General features: G+C 39.7%; 5 protein-coding genes across 6 annotated transcripts; 3 read left to right on the forward strand and 2 right to left on the reverse strand.

Moving 5' to 3' along the window:
• Positions 1-433: 433 nt before the first annotated feature.
• Positions 434-4,812, forward strand: LOC126583114 (sulfite oxidase). Its single transcript, XM_050247407.1, has 12 exons — positions 434-647; positions 732-847; positions 1,147-1,209; positions 1,303-1,339; positions 1,445-1,526; positions 1,696-1,814; positions 1,901-1,996; positions 2,114-2,224; positions 2,325-2,426; positions 2,607-2,654; positions 3,081-3,296; positions 4,379-4,812. The coding sequence occupies exons 1-12, from the start codon at positions 573-575 to the stop codon at positions 4,493-4,495; spliced, it is 1,182 nt and encodes a 393-aa protein (XP_050103364.1). The 5' UTR covers positions 434-572; the 3' UTR covers positions 4,496-4,812.
• A 7,494-nt stretch (positions 4,813-12,306) lies between these two features.
• LOC126583781 (cytochrome P450 94B3-like) lies at positions 12,307-14,080 on the forward strand. The gene has a single exon (XM_050248299.1). It carries the CDS (start codon positions 12,384-12,386, stop codon positions 13,926-13,928), a length of 1,545 nt encoding a protein of 514 aa, XP_050104256.1. The 5' UTR covers positions 12,307-12,383; the 3' UTR covers positions 13,929-14,080.
• On the reverse strand, positions 14,067-19,215 carry LOC126583780 (ATPase family AAA domain-containing protein FIGL1). Of its 2 annotated transcripts, XM_050248297.1 has the most exons (14): positions 18,860-19,214; positions 18,323-18,464; positions 17,833-18,219; positions 17,391-17,635; positions 17,189-17,316; positions 16,976-17,094; positions 16,802-16,894; positions 16,409-16,510; positions 16,120-16,222; positions 15,897-15,980; positions 15,707-15,802; positions 15,493-15,620; positions 15,218-15,315; positions 14,067-14,594 (listed from the first exon to the last, which is right to left on the reverse strand). In XM_050248297.1, the coding sequence occupies exons 1-14, from the start codon at positions 19,159-19,161 to the stop codon at positions 14,579-14,581; spliced, it is 2,043 nt and encodes a 680-aa protein (XP_050104254.1). In that variant the 5' UTR covers positions 19,162-19,214; the 3' UTR covers positions 14,067-14,578. The 2 variants fall into 2 exon arrangements, with proteins under 2 accessions (XP_050104254.1, XP_050104255.1); XM_050248298.1 differs by lacking the exons at positions 14,067-14,594; positions 15,218-15,315; positions 15,493-15,620; positions 15,707-15,802 and having other exon boundaries at positions 15,909-16,043; positions 18,860-19,215.
• A 605-nt stretch (positions 19,216-19,820) lies between these two features.
• On the reverse strand, positions 19,821-22,682 carry LOC126582871 (SWI/SNF complex component SNF12 homolog). Its single transcript, XM_050247099.1, has 3 exons — positions 22,521-22,682; positions 20,473-22,299; positions 19,821-20,196 (listed from the first exon to the last, which is right to left on the reverse strand). The coding sequence occupies exons 2-3, from the start codon at positions 22,002-22,004 to the stop codon at positions 20,121-20,123; spliced, it is 1,608 nt and encodes a 535-aa protein (XP_050103056.1). The 5' UTR covers positions 22,005-22,299; positions 22,521-22,682; the 3' UTR covers positions 19,821-20,120.
• A 1,087-nt stretch (positions 22,683-23,769) lies between these two features.
• Positions 23,770-25,833, forward strand: LOC126583418 (60S ribosomal protein L17-2-like). The gene is made up of 7 exons (XM_050247763.1): positions 23,770-23,901; positions 23,991-24,027; positions 24,140-24,180; positions 24,329-24,559; positions 24,656-24,758; positions 24,860-24,927; positions 25,547-25,833. Exons 1-7 carry the CDS (start codon positions 23,899-23,901, stop codon positions 25,613-25,615), a joined length of 552 nt encoding a protein of 183 aa, XP_050103720.1. The 5' UTR covers positions 23,770-23,898; the 3' UTR covers positions 25,616-25,833.
• Positions 25,834-25,854: the final 21 nt, after the last annotated feature.

Below are 25,854 nucleotides of genomic sequence, written 5' to 3' on the forward strand. Positions count from 1 at the left end.
CACGTCAAATGAATGATAAAAAACCGGTTTCGGACCTTGTTTTACAAGTCCAATTTTGGACCTCCGGGCCCAAACACAGCAAACGCCACCAAGTCCAAACAAATGCTCTCTCTCTCTCACTCACTCACTCTCAACAACGGAGAAGGATAATTTTCTCTCCTAATATCTCTTTCATTTTCTTTTATTCTATTTGAACGGTTACGGTTTAAGCATGTTAATATTTTATATTATTTTTTTTATTGAGACAATAATACAAAAAAGCGAGGAGATGTAAATATGAAGAAATTTTTTTATTGTGACGAGGATATAAGTAGTACATCAGTTGTTTTTATGTAAGTTGTAAATTTTTTATATTTTTAGTTAATTAATTTTTTAACATACTATAATGTATAGTGACAAGTGATGTATTACCTACGGCTACACTAAAAATCTCCCGTGAAAAAAAAGAGGGGAGAATTCTATTCCCTCGGCAACAACGTCACCATTCCCAAGAAGCTCAGTGGAATCATATTCAGAATTTTCTGTGTCCGTCTCCCTCTCCTCTGTAAGCAATAGGTAGAAGAAGAAGAAGAATGCCTGGCGTTCGAGGGCCGTCGGATTACTCGCTGGAGCCACCTCGACATCCCAGCCTCCAAATCAATTCCAAGGCCAGTTTAATTTCATTTCCTTGATTTTTTACGAAAATTAATTGATCGGAAAACTAAAAAAATCAGTGGAAAAATGAGTTGCAGGAACCTTTCAATGCGGAGCCGCCGCGTTCCGCTCTGGCTTCGTCGTACGTCACTCCCGTCGATTTCTTCTACAAGCGAAATCACGGTCCTATTCCCGTCATCGACGACATCCACAGGTCCTTCACAATCGCATATCTTTCGACCTTGTTTGGTGCCTAGGATTGGATTGGATAACGTACTGTACTTAAACTATGTTGAAGGAAGAAACGGATTACTCGCCTAGGAAACTTATCCCTTCCAATCCCGTGTTAGGATTAGAAGGGATAAGTTTCTTCATTCACCTTATGAGTTATCATATTCAATCCAATCCTAACCACCAAACAACCCCTCAAATCGGGACGGTGGCCAGCCGCTTAGGGGCGGGGATTTTTAGAACAGTGATTCTAACTCATTCTGCAACCTGTTTGCCAAGCAGTTACTCAGTTTCCTTCACCGGATTAGTAGAAAATCCCAAACAGCTCTTTATGAAAGATATCAGGTGAGTTCATGGCACTTTGGAATGATACATATAATCCCGTACATGTGTTTTCCTATCAGTATTTGCTTGTTACAAAGAAATTGAATTTTGCAGGGCGCTTCCCAAGTATCTTGTGACTGCCACGTTACAGGTACGTTGTGCGTGCTTGTGCATTTGGATTTGGAGCAATTATGCTGTTATTCGAATCGAATGTGATGGTGTGATGGGGTTTGATTGGTGTATATATTGGCTGCAGTGTGCAGGTAATAGAAGGACAGCTATGAGCAAAACCCGGACCGTCAAGGGAGTAGGTTGGGATGTTTCTGCTATAGGAAATGGTTTGTTGCTCTTTTTTGTGTGTATAAATTTCAGCTTCAATCTCTCTCGTTGAGTACGAAGTATCATAAACTTCAGCGATAACAACTCATATATTTTTCTATGATATAGTGTCAGAGATAACCAAGCTAAAGTATATGCTTTTGGTATAACTCTTTCAAATTATTACAGCTGTCTGGGGTGGTGCAAAACTGGCTGATGTTCTTGAACTCGTTGGAATACCTAAGTTGACAGGTGCCACAAAATCAGGTGGAAAACATGTCGAATTTGTAAGCGTTGATAAGTGTAAGGTGCGGACATGGTTATTTACTTTTCATCTGAGACTTTTCTGTTGTATGCTCATTCTGTTTGCTGTAGTAATGACCTTAAATTGTAGGAGGAAAATGGAGGCCCCTACAAGGCTTCAATCCCTCTAATTCAAGCCACAAACCCAGAAGCAGATGTTTTACTTGCTTATGAGATGAATGGAGACGTAAGTTTAGCAAAGTGGATGTTTTGCTCGTCTTTCCTAACGTTATGCTATTCAGGTTTTGGCACATGATATTCATAAAAGCTCATGTTGGGTTCATATTCTTTGATCATGTCAAAGACCCTTAACAGGGATCATGGCTATCCATTGCGTGTGATTGTCCCTGGTGTCATTGGTGCCCGATCGGTTAAATGGCTTGACTCTATTAATGTAATTGCCGAGGAGTGTCAGGTTAGAAATAGATTCTTCAATTAATTCTTATCGATCATTCATTTTTTCTTTCTTCCTTTCACACAGTTTTATATGATTCGAATGCATCACAATCTTGTAGGGTTTCTTTATGCAAAAAGATTACAAAATGTTTCCTCCCTCGGTGAACTGGGATAACATTGATTGGTCAACCAGAAGGCCGCAAATGGATTTTCCCGTCCAGGTAGGGACATTTGCTACTCCTGCTAGAGTACTTGGAGTATGCGCTTATTGTGCTATATTGTGTATATACAAATTGTCATAACCCTTTAGAATATCATAGGTGCAACATTCATACTCAGTTTGTCTTACAGTTTTTCTATGTATTCCTATTTTACTAACTTATGACTATGCTGATTGGCAGTGTGCAATTTGTTCTCTAGAGGATGTGAATGCGATAAAGCCTGGAAAGGTTAGTTCATATGCTAATTTCATTTTTTTTCTTTCTCTTCGATGCATTTGAATATGTCTTTTTTACCCTTTACTTGGATTATGGTATGTGCGTTCATCTCCATCATTGTAGTGTTGGCCACATTTAAATCAGTTCACTAGCACTCAATCATTAAAAATATGTTCTGATTTGGATGTTGTTCTGTCTCACCATGAAGTGACCACAATGATTATGTGGTTCATTTCCACCATTTAAGGCATTGCACTCCTTTCCTCCGACCTTGTCAAATGATGTGAATTTTTATTAAGATATGATTCCTCCCTCTTTATTTTTTATCATATTCTAAAGCTCGACCATGGAGATGCTGCCACAATAACTGACATCGTGGGGCTTTATCCATTAATGGTTTATCACATTTTTAATCATTTTAAAACATGTATTGTACAGGTAAAAATTACTGGGTATGCGGCATCAGGAGGTGGCCGTGGCATTGAGAGAGTAGATGTGTCTGTTGATGGTGGCAAAACCTGGATAGAAGCTTCTCGATATCAGAGAACGGGCATCCCATACATTTCAGAGCACACAAGCAGTGATAAATGGGCATGGGTGCTTTTCGAGGCCATGGCTGATGTCCAACAGAACACCGAGATTGTTGCAAAAGCAGTATGATTACTTTATTTACCGTGATGAAATTTTCTCAACTAGAAAGCTCATATGCATCATTGATATCTAGTCCTGAAAATCATTTTCTGTGAATAGGATGCATACAATCTAAAATAGCCCATATCATAAATGACATAAATGAATTAAAAGGCTGGCTAAGTTTTGGTCTCGACGTTTATACTAGCCCATTTCTGGAAACCATAATCTGCCAATGGGTTTGATCACTGGTTGGACAGTCATCTCCAAAATCATCCATCCACATCGCCCTTATTGCCAACTAAAACGTATGAACATAAAGTTTCTGGTGGAGAAATTCTCAGAGGTCAATGAACTCTCTTTTAAATAATTAGCAGAATGCTAGCTACAGGATCATATATAATCTTTTTTATAAAGACCAACAGCAAGCTGTCCTTTATGACAAGTTTCTTAGATGTTTATATAAACAAGAATAACATTAGAAATCACATGGGCGGTAAAGCTACATAATTTATATGGATCTAAAGCTTATTATAAACATATATCAATCACATGTTTCAAAGTTGGTATATATGACTTTGCATTGGTCTCCGGTAGGGTAATACTAGGGAGACCATCTATTTAAACCATATTTTGTAAACCATATGACGTGATTGTTGATGATTGGATTATTACTTTAAGTGTTGATTTATGTGCTTATTTTTTATTGATGACACATCACATAGTTTGCAAATTGGTCTAAACAGTTAGTCTACCTACCATTACTCACAGAAATACTATAGGATACCAAACATGCCCTTATTTTCTTCTTGGCTGCGTTTCTAAAATACTCTGTGAACATGACCTTTTGGTAGACTTTCAGGAGTTCATGACTTAAGTTCTGTTCACGCATTTGAACATAGAATTATTTGTTCACATGTCTGGACTCAATAGTGCTTTTTTACCGAATCAAATGAATGATGTAGCGAAATAGATTACTTCTCTAATTTTTCTGTGAACAAAAATTGTGTATAGAGCGTTACTCTTCTGGGAACTGTATTATGTTTGTATCGTTGCCTTGCCTACAATTTTCACTTGTCATGATCTTCCGTGCCGTTGTTTGGCAGGTGGATTCAGCTGCGAACGTCCAACCAGAAAAAGTGGAAGACATCTGGAACTTGAGAGGGATACTGAACACTTCATGGCATCGGGTACAGGTTCGAGTTGGTCACTCAAGTTTATAAACCAGGTTCAAGAAACTGAAGAAAGTAGCTGACTGAATCTGGTTTTACCTCGATCAGGGATTTCGACGTGTGAAGTAATAAAATGTGTGTAGCGTGCTCTTGTTGTTTAGACTTTTACGGGGTTTGCCTTGAACACTTAGTTGTTGTTCGTCTCTGAGTTTCGGCCATGCGTTGTCATGGATCGATCCTCAAATCTGGTTCGACTAATCTGTTGAATCCGGGCACATAAGACAGAAATACGAATCGTAAACTTACTTTGTTTTGAAGATAATTGCTTGATTAATCAAAGCAATGCGGTCCAGCATCTTAGTGGATAATATGTTGTTTTTTACTCACGCATTTCGGATTTGAAACTCTCTCTCGCTGTGTGTGTTTTTTTAAAGTATTACATTGACTAAGTCTAAATTTAAAAGTCTACGCACACATGCTTAGTGGGAAAGAGAGACGACAACAGCGACAGCCACGAGTGTGAACAAAGTGTGGAATCAACGTTAATGATTGAAGATGAAGGGAGATTATCAAGAGTTTATCACTAATCCCTTTTGATTAATCAAATCATTAATAATTAATCATTCCCCACTCCCCAAGTGGTTCCCTTCTCCATCAAACCATAAAATTCCACACTTTCAATCGTCAAGTCTGTCCTATTCTCTCTCGTCAGCAGTCTGCTTTGGGTCTTTTATTTTCTTCCATGACACGACGGTTTGTCTGCCATATTAATAACCACTAAAAGTCCGCATGCTCTCAAACGATCCAATTGATATATAATATGCCTGAGCTCTTGGACTTTAAAATGGTTAGGGTCTGAATTTATAAGGATTGTGGGTACATTGTTATCGTAGTGGCTTGTTCTAAATATGACATGTGTGTCATATTAGTTGCTCTCCTCTAAAAGAAGTGGATAAAGACGAGATTTGAAGTCTCTTCTTGGATATAACGTGAGATGTACCTCCTCATTAGTATTTCTTTCATCTCGTTCTGTCCCGTAATGGGAAAGTATATATCTTGGTTACATAAGCCATAAGCTATACCATACCATAACCAGTCGTGATGAAGGGATATATCATTGTGACATCCCAAATTTTGCTAAAAAGACTTACATGGAACACGTCCAGATATAATAATGCATTGTTAAATGTAAATATTCACATATTGAACCAGAACACTACGGTGATGGAACCCATTTTATGCGAGTAGCTCTCCATCCATAGACCAAAGACCATTGACCATAGGCCATAGGCCATAGCGTACCAAAACTAGTATACATCATGTGTGCGTACGGATGAAGTGAAATTGAACACGTTTTTGTGCAAGCATGGAGGGCCAGCCAGAGCTGTTAAAGTCTTGCCGGCCACAAGAGAAACAAACAAAAGGATTTCTGTTCCTACTGTGTCGAGGATGAGAGCACACAATCCTAATCGTCCATATCCAAATCCATGTGTGTGAATCTCTATACACCCCCAACAACAGCACACGTCTTATTGGGGAAAGGCAGGGGTAGATTTGATTGCACGATGCAGACATGCAGCTGGTTTCGCTGTATATATTTGTACCTTGTCGCCACCGTTGATTGCGTAGCTAATCAGATCTTTCATGCGATTTCAAATTTTGGAGTATTTTGCCGCTCAAGTGATTTTAATGCTTACAAAACATATTAATATTATTAGTCTGAAATATCACGAAAGTATCTCATAATATCTCTCATTGAGAATGCATGTAAGCTTATTTTCAAAAATTATAAAGGTTTACTCACGCGAGAAATATAAAGAGGATTCTTTAAAAAATGAGACTCTTAATAAACTCACTGTCACCTCATAGTTTAACGTTAATTTTCGTGCATCTTTGTAAAACTTTTGAGAGAATCCATCGGCATTTCTTTAAGGAGATTCGTTGTCCCAAGCAGCTGCAGCTAAGGAGATTCGCTTTCAATGTGATTTGTAAGGTGTTTTTGGGGGTTGAGTGGTGCTGCTTGGATCCCTCTCTGCCAAATCGACCGCTTGCAAGGGCTTTTGACACTACATTGGAGATTTGCGCAAGGCGCGGAGCAGCTCCCATGTTCATAATTTGGAAGATTAAGAGGTGGCTTGGAGTCGGTTCGGAACAAAAACTTAGAGCTGCTATAGAAGTTCATGCCTATGTAAAGGATATAATCAAGAGGAGGAAGAAAGAGCTTGAGAAGGACGGATAGTGGAGCTCACAAGGACCTTCTATCTCGGCTAATAACGGCTGGGAACGAGGAGGTGGAAGCTTTATCATGGCGGGGCGGGACACAAACTTCAGCGGCAATGACATGGCTCTTCTGGCTGCTTTCCCACCAACCAGGTGTGGAGGAAAATGTGGTGAAAGAGATTGAATCCGCCGAAGAAAATATGTTCGATTTCGAGTTGTTGAAGGCACGCCTTTACGAGTCCATGAGGCTTTATTTGCTTGGGACTCGAAGCATGCCATCGTTGAGGGAAGCACTGTGGGGGAAGGACCGGTTGGAATTCAAGCCGCACCGGTCGTTTCTTGAACCGGACAAGAAGAGATCGGCTCTGGAAAAGGTATGTCAGTCCTTACAGGTTGGTCACTCCCTCAAGTATATAAACCAGCCACAAAAAACTGTAGAAAGTAACTGAATGAATCGGGGTTTGCCTTCATCTGGGCTTTCAACGTGTGAAGTGATAAAATGCGTGTAGCGTGCCTTTGATGTTTAGACTTTGCGGGGTTTGCCTTCAACACTTAGATGTTGGTTGTCTCTGAGTTTCGTCCATGCGTTGTGGTGCATTGATCCTCGAATCTGGTTCGACTAATCGTAAAGTTACTTAGTTTGAAGATAATCTTTGACACAGTCTCAATTTTAAGGTCTTATATTATCACATGTACGTACACATGATAGTGGGAAAGATAGACGACACAGCAACAGCTACGCAATGGCGGATTCATGATTTTAATTGTGAGAGTTCTAGTGTTACACACAAGTTTTTAAATAGGAACAGAGCGATAAATGTGTAAAAAAAAAAAAAAATCAGTTTATTCACTTTGTAGGCTTGTTATGCACATGTCAACAGATACCGTTATATGACGAAGCAATCTGATAAGTGACATAGAGAGAACTTGTCAAGTGCTATTAACGCAACATGTCGAAATATATCCAACATGCACTACATCAGACAATTAAAAGGCACAAAAAGAACTCATACCAAATATTCGAAAGATCCGCAGAATCTTTAGATGTATATTTTTCAAACTCGGATGACCTATAACTACTTTGGTCCCTACTTCTATCCGCCCCTGCAGCCACGAGTGTGAACAAGCGTGGAATCTATCTTAATGATTGAAGATGAAGGGAGATTATCATGAGTTTATAACTAACCCTTTTGATTAATCAAATCATTAATCATTAATAATGCCCCTAGTGGTTCCTTTCTCCATCGAACCATCAAAACTCTAAATTTTCCAAGAGGTTCCAATCCCAGCGCACTTTCAGTTGTGTAGCCTGTCCTATTCTCTCTTTGTCAGCATTCTGCTTTTGTTCCTTCACTTTCTTCCGTGGCACGATCCACGAGGTCTGTCTGCCATATTAACAACCAGTAAAATTGCACATGCTTTGAAATGAACCAATTAATATATAAAATGCTTGAGCTATTTTGGACTTTAATGGATGGTGTCTCAAGGACATGGTTTGGCTATATCGTGAATACTTGTTTTAATAATACAATGACATGTCTGCTTTACTCTATTTTAAAACGAGTGAACAAAAACGAGATTTTGAATATTTTCTTGGATATAACGTGAGATGTACCCAGTGGCGGATCCAGGAATCTTACCCCAAGGGGTCGCAGTGTAAAAGTTCAAATAAAAATTTAGGATGGAAAAACATATTGAAAATGAAATCATAGTACTTTCATTCATAATTCATAATGGAAACAATATTACAAACTATAATTGTCCACGACGAGGTTTCATATTTTGAAAACGAAGCATTATAGCTTCATTTTCAATACAAGCAAAAATATCTCTCTCAATATAAACAAGCAAACTATCTCTCTCAATATAAAAGTGGAGTGTATATGGTATTATAGTAAGAACTAGTAGTTTCAGTGCTGAACACTCAATAGTAGATTAACTGCTGATTAACGTGTTAATGCAAACTATAATTTTGGGTGGTATATACTACAAATAGAAACAGCCATGATTTGATTCTTCAGAATTCGATTGTGCAGCATTAGCTAGAGCATGAGAGTTTTTGAGTTTTGACCGATATAGATTCATAATTGAAAAATGTAAATTAAAGAAAAAATAAATTACACATTGGTATTTACACACCCAAAAGGGTGTTTTTTTTTTTTTTTTTTTGGTTTTTATTATTTTTGGTAAATACAACAAACCCAAAGGTTAAGAGATACAAGCAGTCGAAACTACATAAAACGAATGAAAGCATGATACAATCAAAACAAGGCAGTCCCAAGACAAGTATATGTGCTGCCAAAAAAGAAACTTGGAGATAGATGGGGAAAGACAGCAGACCCAGCCCCCTTGAACATGAGAAATCTTTTGCCAATCTTCGTCGATTTCGCACTAGATTCCCCTCTTCAATTGAGGACAATGCTCTATTTTAACTTCGAGTGGATGCATCCCTTCTGGTAGAGAAACCAATTTTGGACACTCACTAAGGTGAAGTATTCTAAGGGATGTGAAACTTGTCAACCACTAAGGTAATGCATCCAAGTTTTCACAATCCCAAATACACAAGACTCGTAGGGTGTTAGCAGCTCCCTGCAACCATTCGGGCAATGCCACCATCCTTGGTGCTGCCGCAATAGAAAATCTTCGGAGCCTCAATGGAATTAGTTGATAGTTTCCGTTCTCCAAATCAATCTGCTCACAATTCCATATCAATAGAGTGTGTAATGTAGCAAGATAACTCATATCACGTGGCAAAGAGGTTAGATTACCACAATGCCAAATAGAAAGATACCGAAGTGATATCTTCCTCTTCCTGCCGAGTCTTCGTTCAGGCTTTTTGTCGAACAGTTGGCGTGCGAGTCCGACCCCGACAACCCCAGCTCCAAGAGGTCGCATATGGGAGCTTCAAGGTTGTTTCCATGGTTTCCAAGGGGTCGTGCGACCCCGACGACCCCACTGTGGATCCGCCACTGGATGTACCTCCTCATTAGTATTCTCCTATTTCGTTTTGTCACGTGATAAGAGTGTATATCCTAGTTACACTCCAAATTTTACTCGATCATAAGCCTTAACTAGTCGCCATGTCGGGATGAAAGAAACACTAATGACGGGATATGTCATAGTGACTCCAGATTTTGCTCGAAAAACTTACGTGAAAAATGTCCACCATCATGATGTAATGTCCATAAATAATAATGCACTATCATGTGTAAGTATCCACAGATTGAATCAAAAAACTATGTGACGTCAACCCATTTTTTATTAGTGACTCACCATCCATAGACCGTATAGGCCATAGGTTACCAAAACTAGTATGCATATGTGCATACGAAGTGAAATTGCCAACAGGATCCTCTCTAGATCCTTTTAGTGAGGATCTGTAAATCGTATTGCTTGTCATGCATCGTGTGATCAATTTTTGTCAGGTACTGTTTGTATTTAATTTTAAATAAAAATAATTGAAATAATTTATGATCGTATAATATACGATGAACGAATATAATTCACGGATTCTCACAAAGAGAATCTGGATTCGTGAAATTGATCACGTTTGTGTAAGCATGGATAGGCAGCCAGAGCTCTTAAAAGTCTTGCCGGCTGCAAGAGAAACAAACAAATGGATTTCTGTACCTACTGTGTAGAGGATGAGAGCACATGATCCGAATCGTCCATGTCCGAATCCACGTGTGTGAATCTGCATACATACACCCCCAACAATAGCACACGTCTTATCGGGGAGGAGGGAGGTGTAGATTTGAGTGCGAGGTGCAGACATGCAGCTGGTTTCGCTGTATATATTTGTACTTTGTCGACAGCGTTAATTAAGTAGCTAATCAGATTTTTCAATGCACAAAAACGTGCACATATTTGGTGAACCGTCGAACACAAACGAAACGGATGCGATTATATTAGGAGAATATTTTCTCATCACTTTTATGACGCGTTTACTAATCCGATTAAATTGAGGAGTAATTAGATAAGAAGGAATCAAAATTATATTCCTGTTGAAGTTATTTACTAAAAATATCTGGAATAAGAGTAGGAATGATGTTGAGTCCATATAAGTTGTTTACTAATTCACTTCAATCAGAATTAAAACTAAGTTGATTACTAAATTGCCCTTACATAAATAAATTATTTTCATACTAATTAATTAAATTAAAATTTTAAATTAAATTTATAAAATAAATTCATCCATATAAAAATATATAAGTAGGTTTTATTTATTTATTTATTAAAAGATGGTTATTTCCATCCATCCCCCATATCTCCATCTTTCTCACGCCTCTATTTCATCGTGAAGGTCTAGTTGCACTGCCCTCCACCCACCACTGCCTTTCTCTATCTTCCACCCCCTTACGCCTCCATAGCCACTGCCCCATAGCTAGGCCATTCATGGTCCAGCGGAGCGGTCTCGTTGCCATCTCAATCCTGGTCCACTACGTCGGTTAAGAGTGCAACCATCAGATTCAGGTAAGAGTCTAGCGATTCGGTGAAACGAATGGAGATTAGGCAAGGTATGTGATGAAGCCCTGCACAGCGGAGGGTGTGGTGTTGACAGAGATGGAGAATGAGTTGCGTTGGATGAGTGTCAAATGAAGGGCAATGTTAGGATAATCAGAAACAGGTGAGGGCAAAATTGGTGGAAGAAATCCACTCTGGATTCCTCAAGTGTCCAGGAATTGAAATACCTCCATCATGTAGGGAGTCCAATTCCTCCAAAATAAGGAGCAGGATTTCCAAATTAGTGTGGACCCCACATACAATTTAATTCCCCAAAGTTAAGTAAACGAAGGAGTACTTCATAATCGGAATACAATTCCTTAAATTGATTCTGATTACTGACACGTAAACACGCCCTTAAGTGATTGTGATGGTTTACCGTTAGTTAATTTGTGTAGTGTATAGACATTAATTTTAAATTTTAAACTTATTCAATAACATTCTTTTTTACTTGGTATTACGTTCTAGTGGTATTCTTACGTCTTAGGTTCAATTCTCGTCAAAGGTGAAGTTTAACCACATTATTAATGGTAAGTCCATTGTAAGGTTTAGCTGACTCCTCCACTCTCTTAGTATATATACTATCGTTTGTTAAAAAAAAAAAAAACCTTATCAAGTGATAGTAATTATGGTGGTGAAACCACAACTTGAGGGTGGTAAACAAAAATACACCCTTATATCTTGACTTACATACACCTTTCGTATCACTTTTGTCAAATACGACTATATTATATATTTTATTTTTATAAACACATTATTATTAGTTTGGGACTTCACATCAGCATCTCATGATATCTCTCATCAAGAATGCATGTAAGTCTTTTTTCAAGAATGCATAAAGAGTTACTCACGCAAGAAATGCTTAGTATATTATTTTAAAAGTGAAACTCTTCATAAACTGTTTATCATTTAAAAATTTAACGTTAATTTTCAAGCTAACGTTATTAAACATGTGTCAAAAACATGAAGTCACTCGAAGCCTGTCAAATTCCCCAAAGCATTTCTCTACTCACGCTTACACACATGCACCGACGACTGTGCACTTTATTATTAATAATATGCATAAAAATTGAATATAAATATGTGCATTTCACACTGTAACGGAGGAAAACAAAATTAAACAATGATAATTAATAAATAATTAACTAATCAGGCCCCTATAAAACATTGCGGTTGCTGAAAGCTGGTTTTTGCTCAGTCAGAGTTCATTGCGTTCATGTCTGAGATGGAAATATCCATGTCGCTCTTCACACATCCTACATTCATTGTTTTCTTAGCAATCATTCTCTATGTTTTGCATGTGCTTTTTTCGAGATTCCGGCGAGTCTATGAGTTTTCCTACCAAGGCCCGCCGAGGTATCCCGTCATCGGGTGCTTCATTTCCTTCTACAACAACCGCAACCGCCTCCTGGACTGGTACACTGACCTCCTTGCAAAATCAACCACCAACACCATCGTTGTGGACCGCTTCGGCGCACGGCGGACAGTAGTCACGGCCAACCCGGAAAATGTCGAGTACATGCTCAAAACCAACTTCAACAACTTCCCAAAAGGCAAACCCTTCACCGAAATTCTTGGGGACTTTTTGGGATGTGGTATATTCAATGTGGATGGCGAGGTTTGGCGCACCCAGCGCAAGTTAGCAAGTCATGAGTTCGGCACCAAGTTTCTGCGTGAATGCATGACGAAGACATTGGAGGAAGAAGTGGAAAAGAGTCTATTGCCACTGATGGAGTCGCTGGCGGAGACGGCGCAAGTGGTGGACTTGCAGGAGTTGCTAAGGAGATTCACTTTCAATGTGATTTGTAAGGTGTTTTTGGGAGTTGAGCGGTGCTGCTTGGATCCCTCTCTGCCACATCCGCCGCTTGCAAGGGCTTTTGACACGGCGTCGGAGATTTGCGCAAGGCGTGGAGCAGCTCCCATGTTCATAATTTGGAAGATTAAGAGGTGGCTTGGAGTCGGTTCGGAGCAAAAACTTAGAGCTGCGATTGAAGAAGTTCATGCCTATGTGATGGATATAATCGAGAGGAGGAAGAGCGAGCTTGAAGAAGCTGAGACGGATAGTGGAGCTCGCGAAGACCTCCTAACGCGGCTAATAACGGCAGGGCACGAGGAGGAGGTGACGAGGGACATGGTGATAAGCTTTATCATGGCGGGGCGGGACACAACTTCAGCGGCAATGACATGGCTCTTCTGGTTGCTTTCCCGCCAACCAGGTGTGGAGGAAGATGTGGTGAAGGAGATTGGATCCGCCGGAGCAAAGATGTCGGATTTCGAGTTGTTGGAGTTGAGCTTGTTGAAGGCATGCCTTTACGAGTCCATGAGGCTTTATCCGCCCGTTGCTTGGGACTCGAAGCATGCCGTAGTTGATGACTTGTTGCCTGACGGGACTCGAGTTCGGGCCGGAGATAGAGTGACGTATTTTCCCTATGGAATGGGTAGAATGGAAGCACTGTGGGGGAAGGACCGGTTGGAATTCAAGCCGGACCGGTGGTTTCTTGAACCGGACAAGGAGAGAACAGCTCTGAAAAAGGTATGCCCTTACAGGTTGCCTATTTTCCAGGCAGGTCCAAGGGTTTGTTTGGGGAAGGGCATGGCTTTTATTCAGATGAAATATGTGGTGGCTTCGATTCTCAGGCGGTTCGAGATCCGACCGGTTGATTCCGGTGAGCCGGTTTTCGTGCCGCGGCTGACGGCTCACATGGCCGGCGGGTTGAAAGTTCTAATCCGCAAGAGAAGTGATGACCCAGATAAAACCTAGAATATATTCATTTAAATTAGTAGGAGTCAATGGTTTTTAATATTTAAGGTTTGTTGGACAGTGTAACATGCCATTATGCCTCAAATGTAGCACAAGGATATTATTTATGTACATAAAGCATATGTATAAACTCTATAATTTTACCATGCGAATTGTTATTGGTAGCCAGAATTTTCATTTTACACACCAAACTTTCTATATTTATAAAAAAATACATTTATGAGAAGTGCAAAATAAGATTTTTTGAGCGTTAATAGCAATTTCCTTTCACTAATCTTCCCTATTCAACAACAAACAGCAAACATTCTTTCACTAAGTAGGGGAGCTGTATGAATTCTAAACTGCCGCTGCGCTCGGTTTTGCACAAACTCTTCAATTAGCTCCATGTACTTCATATATTACTTTAGTCTCTCCCAAGTCTTCCTCTACCATTTTTTACCGTAAACCTCCATCCCTTAGTCGTATTTTCTAAGCAGAGTATTTGTAGGTCTTCGTCCACGTGTTCAAACCACCTTAACCAATTTTCTCTCATCTTATCTTCAATTGCGGTCGCTTCTACTTTACCGTGGATATTCTCATTCTTATGCATATCCTCTCTCGTTCGTCCATATAGGCTCTGTTTCTTGCATTTTCGTCATTGTTTGATTCTTTTAGTACGCAAAACTCCTAAGAAGATGAATTTTAGAAATGCTCACAAATGTGGGTGAAACTCAGTTGACGAATTGACCTAAAAGTGCAAACCAAAGCTACCAAGAAAAATCTACAAGCACGAAAACGACAATGCGAATAACCTAAGGAAACTATTAAGTGCAAAAATCATGTGCTGTTCAAATAGAAAATAAGAATTAAAAAAAAAAAAGAAAAAAAGAGGATTAAGTTTATATAGAAAACTCAGGATAGAAATTCACATGTCAATCGAGCAGCTCATTAAAAAGGACAAGGATTGTCTACCCTCCTACTTCTGATGCCCTCCTGTTTGTATGGTCACGGTTAAACAACGTCAACATTTTATATTACTATTCATTTTTATCTTATTATCTCTATAAAAAAAAACAATATAAAATGTTGACGTGGCTTAACCATGACCACACAAAACAGGAGGGCACGGAAAGATACCGGAAATGGGAGGGCAGACAATCCTTGTCCCATTAAAAAACAATAGTCGATCGAGCAAATAGCATGAAAACAATCAGCAACCACCGTACACGTGTCATTGATAGAATAGTATGTTGATGCTTTTGTTTTTTCCGTTGTGTTTTGTTTCAGAAAATATACAGACAGATTCTTACTGTGACAAGCTTCCAAATTGCTTGTTCCATTCCTCGTACGTACCGAGCTCGTTCAAGGAAACAGAAGGCCTCACTTCTTGCAATGCACTCTCAAAGTCCTGTGTCAAATAAACAAAAACTAGTTTTTAATTACTATAAAATGGCAACCCAAATCCAACAACGTCCAGGCGGGGGCGGGGGAAACTTCTATCGTATGCAGTTTTACCCTATGTAGGTAAAAAAATGTCAAGTAATACAACAAATATACTGAGGTGTGAGGAGTTTGAAATTTTAACCTGAACAGTTACTGGACGCATATCCTCTTTTTTGAGCTTTGTTATTTCGATGCCTTGTTTCAGAGCTTCCCTCAGTGGACCCATTGAGGCATCCTTCACCAAGTTTTTCATGTCCGATCCTGAGTAACCTGTGAAAGAAAACGAGAAGCTTCAGACAGTGGAAGTATGATAGAGAAGACGATGGATAAGGGTCTCGAATGTATGGAGTGGATACCTTGGGTTAAATTGCATATGCTATCAATGTCCTCCCTTGAAAGTTTGAACAGTCCATCCTTTTCTAAGAGATTCCGTATGATCCAGGCTCTCGCTTCTTCAAAACAATAATAGCTGGTTAACCATGAATCGAGTATTAAGAATGTTAGTTAAATTAAACATGTTGTAACTTGTGACTTGTAAGTTGATACCTAATGAAGGGAGGGGAATGTAAAGCCTCTTGGTAAGTCGCCTCCGTGCTGCTTCATCAAGTTCTTGGGGTCGGTTCGTTGCTCCTAGAAGATTGTATCCAATTTGTGAAATTTTCGCCATTTAACTAGTGAAACTAAGGATCAAGTCTAAACTCAACGTGTTAAAACTCATTAACAGCATTCTAGTTAGAGATGATTGAGATTCAGGCGGTTCAACAATCACCTATAAGAAGAATTTGCTCACTCCCACTGTCAAAGCCTTCCATCTCAATAAGGAACTGCGTTTTGAGTCGTCTACTTGATTCGTGCTCACCTTCTGACTTACGCTGCAGTCAAACAAAAATTAGTATCAGCTGAGTACATCCAGAAAGAATGTACAGTGACTGATACGATAAGAGCTAGAATTGCTCATTCAGTATTAGCAAAGTGCAACACCCTGAGAGAAATGTATGGCATACATAAAAACAGCTTATCATACCATTTCAAAGTTTAGTTACTAGAGAAAACCTTACCTGTGAGAGAAGTGAATCAATTTCATCAACAAAAATAACAGCTGGCTGGCGACAACTTGCGACTCCAAACAGTGCTCGCACTAGCTTTTCACCCTCGCCAATCTACAGTCACCAGTTAAATGGTTCAAATATAAGTACGTTTCAAGCATATATAACGAGAACAAGGGGTAAAAATCAGGGCAAGGAATTTAAACACTGATTTTCTGAAGAATGGGAAAATATGCAGGAATCAAAATTACTAAGTATACTGATTATAATTATCTTTTATCATATATCCTAAAAGTTTCCACGTAAGTTGACATTTTAGAAAAGGCAGAAGAAAAAAGACATCAGAAAACATATGCCAGTGAACTATCACAGAACCTAAGCAAACAGAAATAATGCATTGCATACCCATTTGCTTGTTAATGAACTGGCAGATATGTAGAAAAAGGTTGCTTTTGCCTCTCCAGCTATGGCTTTCCCAATCATTGTTTTTCCTGTTCCCTAAACCAGGTAAAGGATTAAGATAGCTTATTGATCAGAAATGCTTTTACTCCCTCTACTTAAAAAGGATTCAACACTTACTGGTGGACCAAAGAGAAGAAGGCCTTTCCCAGGAGAACGACAGCCCTTAAAAATGTCAGGACGTAGTAGAGGCCATATGACCATCTCGGTTACACATTTTTTAGCATGCTCCAAACCAGCTAAAACATTGACATGCAACAGAAAAAATCAGAACAGCTTCAGATATATTGCAGAAAACTGTACATGTAGCGAGTTTAAAGCATCACATATTACCTATATCATTCCATCGAACATTAGGATCCTTGTCCATAATCTCATTACTAACATGCTCAAGAAGACGAGGTTCCAAGTTCCTTAGTTTTTCTGGAAGCTCTCCATCAGGACCGCAGAGCAGTTCCAAACTTGAATGAAAACATTGAAGACATTAGGACATGCATACATATTTCACACAATCTATAAAAGCTATACTGCTCACCATCTCTTAGTTGAGTCACCTAATGCATCGTCTGACTTTCCAGCGACTCGTGAAGTCACATTCCCAACGTTTCCCTCATTAGATTTAATAGGGGGGACAAAATTACCACGGGCTCCCCGACGTGAATAACCATATGATCTCATACCATAACCCCTATTAGTAGCATTGTTATCACTTTGAGGAGAGACACAAGAATTTGGTGATCCTGCTGGCGCTAACCCTCTTCTTTGCCTCACATCCATTTCCTAGACAACAAAGGAACAAACCCATCAACATTTCCACATGTGCAAAAAGTGTAAACAAAAGGAGGACGAACTTAAAAGAATGAAGATATGAGCTCCAGTAAGAGCAGGTTAAGTACAAAATTATTTACTACAGGTTACAAAACCTTATGGTAAAAAGCAGTAATAAGAGGAAGTGTTGTCAGAAATAAGATAGATACCAATTTGGCTTTGGCAGTAACAAAGCTATTTCCAGAACCATCAGCTTTAGCATCTTCGTTGGCTGATGGGGACTTAGCTATATCAATGATGGGGCTAGTAAATTCCTTGTGTGCACGTTTAGCCCTAAAGGTATTCCCATAAGCTCCTTCCTCTTCAACTTTTTGAAAAGAAGAGGCACTATGACCACCATTATGGTTGTGGAGAGTGTGAAGCTTTTCTACAACAACGCAGTCCTCAGAGCTGTTACTTCTAGAGGCCAAAGAACCCTTGGATTTTCCATTACTTTCCACCATCGAGTTCTGTTTATACAACGATGTCAACTTTGTTTGTGTCATAGGTTTCGAAAACTTGCTAGTCAACTTGTCCTGCCTCTCCAATCGATCTCCCTAGGGCAGACAGAATTTTCGGTAAGCACAACCAATCGTAATAAATCACAAAGTTAAAGTTAAGGAAATGATTTCAACAAGTGAGATCAGAGGCAAACGATACCAGATCATTCACAGCCCTTCCGCTACTAGATTGCTGAAGAAGAGCCTGAAAGTACTTTGACTGCTTAATCTTCTCAATGTCAATATCTCCATTTGTGCCAAAAACACAGCCCGGCGCCTTCTTTGCTTGCTCAAAGACTTTGCTGTACAGCATACGACAAAAAATCTGAATCTAGTTGTGGAAAACAAAATTAGAGTTAATCTACACTAAGACCACTAACAAATTCAGTGCCGGTTTACCAGCACTCGAATAAATCGATCAAATTCAGATTTAGGGTTCATCAATTCAAACCGTACTTCGTATCTAGCAAAAATTACACATTCATTTGAGTCACAATTCAAAATTTAACTTCTCCAAAAATCTTCAAGAAATTCACTTAATGTTTAATTTCTAGCAATTTCACACGGTCTCGACCAATAAAAAGTACAATAATAGGAAACTGAAAACGCACACAAGAAATGCGAAGTGCTAGGGTTATCAAAGCTTCGATTCAATGAAAAATCAAGCTCAGACAGCGAAAGAGAGAGAGAGGCGTACCGATCGGAAAGAGGAATGAGCTCACGGCGGGCGGCGTGGAGTTTGGCTTCGGTTTCTCGACGAATGGGGCGGATGAAGGCGTGGTCGAGCGAAGACTGAGATTGGGAGTCGAGGAAGCCAAGGAGACGAAGGCCGAGAATCTGAGCGGAGGAGAAGTCGTGCCTCTCGAGGGCGAGCTCGGCTCCGAAGGAAAGAGAATGGAGCCTGTTTAGGTTATCGTCCACTTGCTTTCTCCAGCAGACCTCTTCGCCGCCGGCGCCGGTCGCTCCTCGCCGCCCCTTCCCTTCCTCCTTTCCCGCCATTTTCCCTTTTCCTTTTACTTTGCTCAACTGTGACAGAGTGACGATGATTTAGAGCGCAGGAATCGATAGAGCCTGCAAGGTCAAAGATGCCCTTACTTATCATGCCATCGAGAGGGTAGAAATGACTTTTTATATTTTTCGAATTCGCAAAATTTTCCCTGGCTATGCTGTCGTCGTATGTGAAAGATGTTTGCAAATCGGATCAGATTTTATGATTGAGGTATTTGCCAATTTCTTGAACGTATAAAATAACTAAAAACGCTTTTGATAAACGTTTGGTATAAAAAATTTAAAATGTTTATGGATTGAAAATGTATTTAGACTACAGCTACCAAATTTCGATTCTCGAAGAAATAATATGAAAAACTAGAAACGTACGCACACAAGAAACGCCAAGTGCTAAGGTCTTCAAGTTTCGATTCGTGGTATCACGGCAAATGGAATGGATGACGGCATGGTCAACCGGAGAGTGAAAGTGGGAGTCAAGAAATCCGAGATGAAACTCCGAAGATATGAACGGAGGAGAGGTGGTGGATCAGGAATTTGTCGATTTGAACCCAAGGATTGGGGCTGAGTTGGCGAATGCGGCGGTGGTGATAGCGATGGCGGTCTTCTAGGCCCGTCTGAGCGAGCGCATTGAAATGGAATCACACAGATAATTCACAAAACTCCAGCACAGATGATAAATAAAACTGTCTACATGTTTGTACATCAACCATAAATCAGCAATTTCAGCAGCACAGCAAGTACATGGTAAAATTTAATGGTTACAAACAGAACAGGATCTATATTTTTTTCCTTGGTTCAACAATCTGCGAGCAGTGTCCGTCCTCCCTCCTCGTCCTACACTAGAAAAGGCAATCCTATATCCTCCTCCTACAACCTCTCCTACATCTGCTTAAGAATACAAAGGTGGCTGGCAGTGGCACCGCCGGCAAGAGCTCAATAGTCCCCTCATATCATATGCTTCCAGGAGCAGCATCACTTCCTGCACCTGGCTTACGATTCAGATACCGGATAACAGCATCTTCAACCCTGTTGCAATCACCAACCACAAGATTCAATAACTAGTTCTTCATCGTCCTAAACCCTATATGTAACTAAATGTTGACGCGAATCAACTAATGCATCATTTAACCAAAATGAAATTCCATCTGGAACAATCAAGCAGTGGATATTGAAACAGTAAGTAAATAATGGTCAGCAGACATTATTCATCTGGATGAATGTGTGCACCTAAAAATAGCGACAACAAAGCTGTGAAGTGCAGGTAAAAGTGGAAAAATCAATTACGCTAAGTGATGTGCTTACCATGGCTGGTGGAAGAAATCTGATCGCCTCTGTTTTTCAGCACTACGGCTTGCTACTCCAGCTACAAGTTTTAAATCTTTGTTTTGAGATTCAATCAGTGCATTGATAAATTCTACAGGAGATTGACTAAACCCAAGGAAAAAAGCTCGCCTGCGACGATGCTCATGGATTTTTTTGATAGCTGCACATATTGCTTCATCACAGGTATCAATCTCTTTGTTCTTCTCGGAGTTGGCCAAAAGAGCAGACAGTTCCCTTTGGATTGGGAAAGGAACATCAACCAACACATCATAACATGCAGTTCCAGCTGGACTATTTCCTGAAAGCTTTATCTTATGCTCCAAATGTATAGGTTGCGGGGGGAACAAATGCTGAGATATCTTCTGCGATACCATGGTGAATTTCATCTTTTCTTCCCCAAATACTTTCTGAAGTGGTGGATCACAGTTAAAGAAAGAGGGGTCATGCTGGTTCTGCAATTTCCTAGCTTTCACATAGTGCCAGATTGAAGCTATGATCCTGGGGCGGGTTTCAACCTCAATACCAAGAACTTCCATCAACGGTTGAGAAAGCTTATACTTCTCAGGCGCATAATTCATTTCCAAGCGTATGTTCACAGTAAATTCTTTGTCCCCTTTTCTCTTCACCTCGAAGCCCTCATGAGGTGCCGGCGATCTAGCATTTTCCCACAAAATGATATGATTCTCAGGATATAGTCTCTGATCCAAAGAAATTGTTACTCTTTTGAAGAAAGATGAGAACTTTGGATAAAAGGGATTTGATTTCTGGACCATTCCAGGCTGGTCAGGATCAACCCCATCTTCCAAGATCCTCCCAACTATTTTAAGTGTCCAAGAAGGGGGATCAGCATTTGGCTTCTGTGGAATCGAGCGAACCTGATTAGCAAAAGTGTTAAAAACATAAATCCGCAGCGTTTTCTGAATGCAAGGCGGGCTTTTAAGGGCCTCTTGGATGTCAACCTTCTTTCTTGCAAGGGCAGAATCAACACGAGCCTCAAACTCGAGAAGCTGGGTGTAGAGAGCAGATTCAGGCAGAATGGTGGCTACTTTGTCCTGTAGCTGTTTATCGGGAAGCTTCTGCTTCTTTTTACGAGCAGCAGGGTTGAGTTCCATGGTTCTCAGAGGTGACATCGTGTGCATAGGAGAAACACCAGAAGGGCGCATTGGTGGTTTTTGGGGGTAGCGCTTGGCACTTGCATTCCCAGGTGTGGAAAAGGAAGGTGAAGATGACCCCAAATTCGCCATGCCAACTGATTGGTTCTGGTTAAGGGCCATCGCCTGAGCTTGCAACTGAGCTTGGAATTGGGCATGAGCTTTTGACTGAGCCTGGGCAATAGCCTGGGCTTGGGAGAGCTGAAACTGACCTTGGTAACCAGCCCCAATCTGTGTTTGGGCTTGCGATTGTTGAAATGCAGGGTTTGCAGACATCGATTGCCCTACCATACCGACATTGCCAAAGGGCGACGAAGGGGCTCCAAGACTCTTAGGTGGGTTATTATTGTTCATAGACATAGCTGACTCTAACCAGATAAAGATTAAAAAAACCAGCAAAAATATTACTTCTCCAGACGCCTAACCTTAACAATCCATCCCAACATAAAAAACCCACAAAGAAAACGATGAATGCATAAGCATTTACACCAAGATCTTAAAACCCAGCAAAAGAAAATGCGCGAAACCGAAACCGAAACCCGCTCAAATTCGAACCTTCTAGAACCATTTCCGAGCAACACACCAAAAGACAGATGACCCAAATCCACGAAATGCACAAATTTCGCAGGAGGTAAACTTTTGGTTTCACAAAACCCTAATTCAAGAAACGGCAATCAGACCCAAAAGTTGACATATGGTACAAAATCCACAACCAAAGGAGCAAATATCAAATAAAAGATACAGAATTTGACATAAACAGATCAAGACGACAGCAATTTGGAGACTCTGAAAGAGAATTGCCAGTTGAGAATAGTGTGAAATTCAGGAGGAGATCAAGAGAGACCTAAGGAAACGAAGGGATTGAGAAGCACTTACAGAGAAGCAGAAGCAGAAGCAGTCCCGAGCTTTTATAGTAGAGCAAAAGCTGGTTTGCTTTCCTCCACCTGACAACGATGACACCTGACGAGTGTGAGCTGCTGCAGCAACACTGACGCTATGCGCTTTTGATTGATTTCGCTCTTTTTCCTTCTATTTTCCCTTCGGCACGCTGTTACCGAAAAATAGTTTTTTCTTCTTTTGAGTAATTGCACTTTGCACCACTCTATGATTGGTATTTTACACTTTACTACTATTCAGTTACGAGTTCTTACACTTTACTACATAATCTACTCATTTACAAACGATATTACTACTTTAAACTAAACTAGCAAAAAAAGAGAATTAAAACTCAGAACAAAATTAATTGAAAATAAAACCAAATTTGGAACGGAGTGGATTGAAGACAATCAATCACTGTGTTTTACTCTTCTTTTCAAGTTAAACTAATGGCGCGTTTACGTAACCGTAATGAAAATATGAGGAATTAAATTGAGAAGGAGTTGGAAAAAGAAGTTAGGATTAGATTCTTGTTGAAGCTGTTTACTTAAATGTTCTGGAATCGAAATATAAATAGTGGGTTTGTTGTGTGCTTACTATACTACCCTTATTCCAAAATTGTAAAGCAGTGGGTTTGTTGTGTGCAAAGTTGAAATTTTAAAAATCTTAAGAGGGCATAATAGGTAGAAAAAATGCATTCACATTCCCTCCCTCTTCCAAAACTCAAATACAACACACATCTAAGGAGTTCGATTCCTCCATTTTGGGGAATTCGATTATGGATTTTATGTGGGCCCCACTTACCTTTTCATTCCTTATATGTTAGTAAATGCTGGAATGCTTCAGAAGGAATGCGATTTCGTTTTTTTCCATTACATTCCTGTTTGGTAAACACGCCATAAAGGTGAGCAAATAGATATAGATGGTTAAAGTTTTCGTTTCACTTTACTGGAATTGGATACCCTCCTGTGCAAATGGTGGGATCCTCATAACACGACCGTTGGATCAAAATCCAACGGTTATAATTATTATAACTTTTAGAAAGATCCTCCTATTTGTAACCTTTGGATCAAAATCCAACAACGTGTTGTGTGGTCATAAGGATCCTCACCATTTGCTCGGGGATCTCCATTCCCACTTTTCTAGGTGTAACTTTTATCAGTTATGTTAATAAAAAAATTTTGTATCATCGAAGTTAAAAAAAAAACGAAAAATATAAAAGGACATAGATGGGACTTAGCCCAACATCCCAAAAGCCCAGCCCACGCGTTTTAACTAGTTTGCGCTTTATAGTGCTAAAACCCTAAAGTGTCTTCCATTTTCGCCCCAATTCACCTCTGACCGCCCAGACTCCTCCTTCCGCCGCCGATCAACAGCGATGGTAGATCTCTCTCAGAAACACTCGTTTTTGTTGTAAAAATGCGTCTTTGTTAATTAATTCTGATCAATTTTCAAACTTGATTTGCTTAGGTGAAGTACTCGAGGGAGCCCGATAATCCCACCAAGTGTAAGCAATTTTTTGCTTTAATTTACTCAATTGTATGTTCTAAATTCGAATTGAATCTCCTTCGTAATAGTTTTTTTGTTTATTAATAATTAATTTATGCATTTTACCTCAGCCTGCAAGGCCCAGGGCGAGGGTCTAAGAGTTCATTTCAAGGTACTTTTTAAATTTTGTTTTTTTTTACAAATTTGATGTTTTTTTGTTTTAATTTATGGTTGAAAATCTGTTTATCTTGGATTGCTAGTGTTATGCTTGGACTGGTTGGATTCGATTGGTATAATTTGGATTTGTTAATCTGTTTTAGAACACGAGAGAGACTGCCCATGCCATCAGGAAGATGCATTTGGTAAAGGCCAAAAGGTACTTGGAAGATGTTTTAGCCCACAAGCAAGCCATTCCCTTTCGCCGCTTTTGCCGCGGTGTTGGTCGAACTGCTCAGGCGAAGAACCGCCAGTCCAATGGTCAGGGACGTTGGCCGGTTAAGTCTGCTAATTTCATTCTTGATTTGCTCAAGAATGCTGAGAGCAATGCTGAGGTAAATGCTTCTCGTTTGTTGGCCTGGCTTTCGCCGCTATGCTTGATGTTTTTTATTAGCATTGAACGCAAACTGAGCTGTTTTCGTATTATGTAGGTAAAAGGGCTTGATGTGGATTCGCTCTACGTCTCTCACATCCAGGTCAACCAGGCTCAGAAACAGAGACGCCGCACATATCGTGCTCATGGGAGAATAAATCGTGAGTTTGCTTTTATATCTCTCTTTTTTTTCCTTCCATTTTGAGTGGTGGGAAGGAATTACTTTTTTCATGTGGTTGAACATAGTTTTATCTTTTTGCAGCTTATATGTCATCTCCCTGCCATATCGAGTTGATTTTGTCTGAGAAAGAAGAGGCAGTAAAGAAAGAGGTAATCTACAGCCTTATTCTCAAATTACTTAAGTGTGAATTTTGAAAGGAAAACCAAATTTGAGATTAGTGCAATCCAGCCTATAAATCGAACATATGCATTGTATGGCATTCAGTTTCTTAAAGCTGTTTTTATTCAACAAGTATTTAAGCTGAGGTTTATATCATTAATGTGCTGCGATAATACTTATGTGAATGAGATCTTATCATGTTTGTTAGCATACTGAATTTGAACTCATAAATTGGTGGCACAAAATATGGACACCATAGCTCTGAAAAGAAACAGTAGGTCATTGGTTGAAACCTTTTCACATTTTAAACATATCAAAGCTGGTGTGGATCTCTACCGTTGTGCATCAACAATAAAGCCCTCTGCTAGTCAACGATAGAACAAATGTACTGGAGCCCAACTTTTTTTCATTTCATCTGTGCTGGTATTAACTAGCAAGGCATGCAGCCGACGCTGCAAACTTTGAGCTGGTTGACTGAAGTCATCTTGTTACTCACAGTTTGTTATTGTTTCCAAACGAGTTCCAATAGGCTATTTTGTCATAGTTGTTGGATTATGCTACTGAATTGTTTTTCAAATACGAATTCAGCTCGTTGTGCTTATTTTGCAGGCCGAAACTCAGTTGGCTCCCAGGAAATCGAGGAAAGGTCAAGCACTGCAGAGCGGTGCTTCTTCTTGAGATGTGCACTTCAAAGAGTTTGTGGTCGTCATTCGTATTCCTAGACTATCCACTCCATTATCTTTCCCAGAATATCTCAGTTTACGGTATCTGTTATTTGTAGTTGAGAATTGTGTCGCTGAATGTTTGTTCGGCAATTTTACTTTTCAATGTCTGGACGAGTTTTTAAGCGTTTTTGCTTTCTAAGTGAACTAATTGCAAGTGGAAATTTGTGGTGATTCCATATTTTGAAGCTAATT

Source organism: Malus sylvestris, chromosome 9 (genome assembly GCF_916048215.2).
Source record: "Malus sylvestris chromosome 9, drMalSylv7.2, whole genome shotgun sequence".
NCBI classification, from domain to species: Eukaryota; Viridiplantae; Streptophyta; class Magnoliopsida; order Rosales; family Rosaceae; genus Malus; species Malus sylvestris.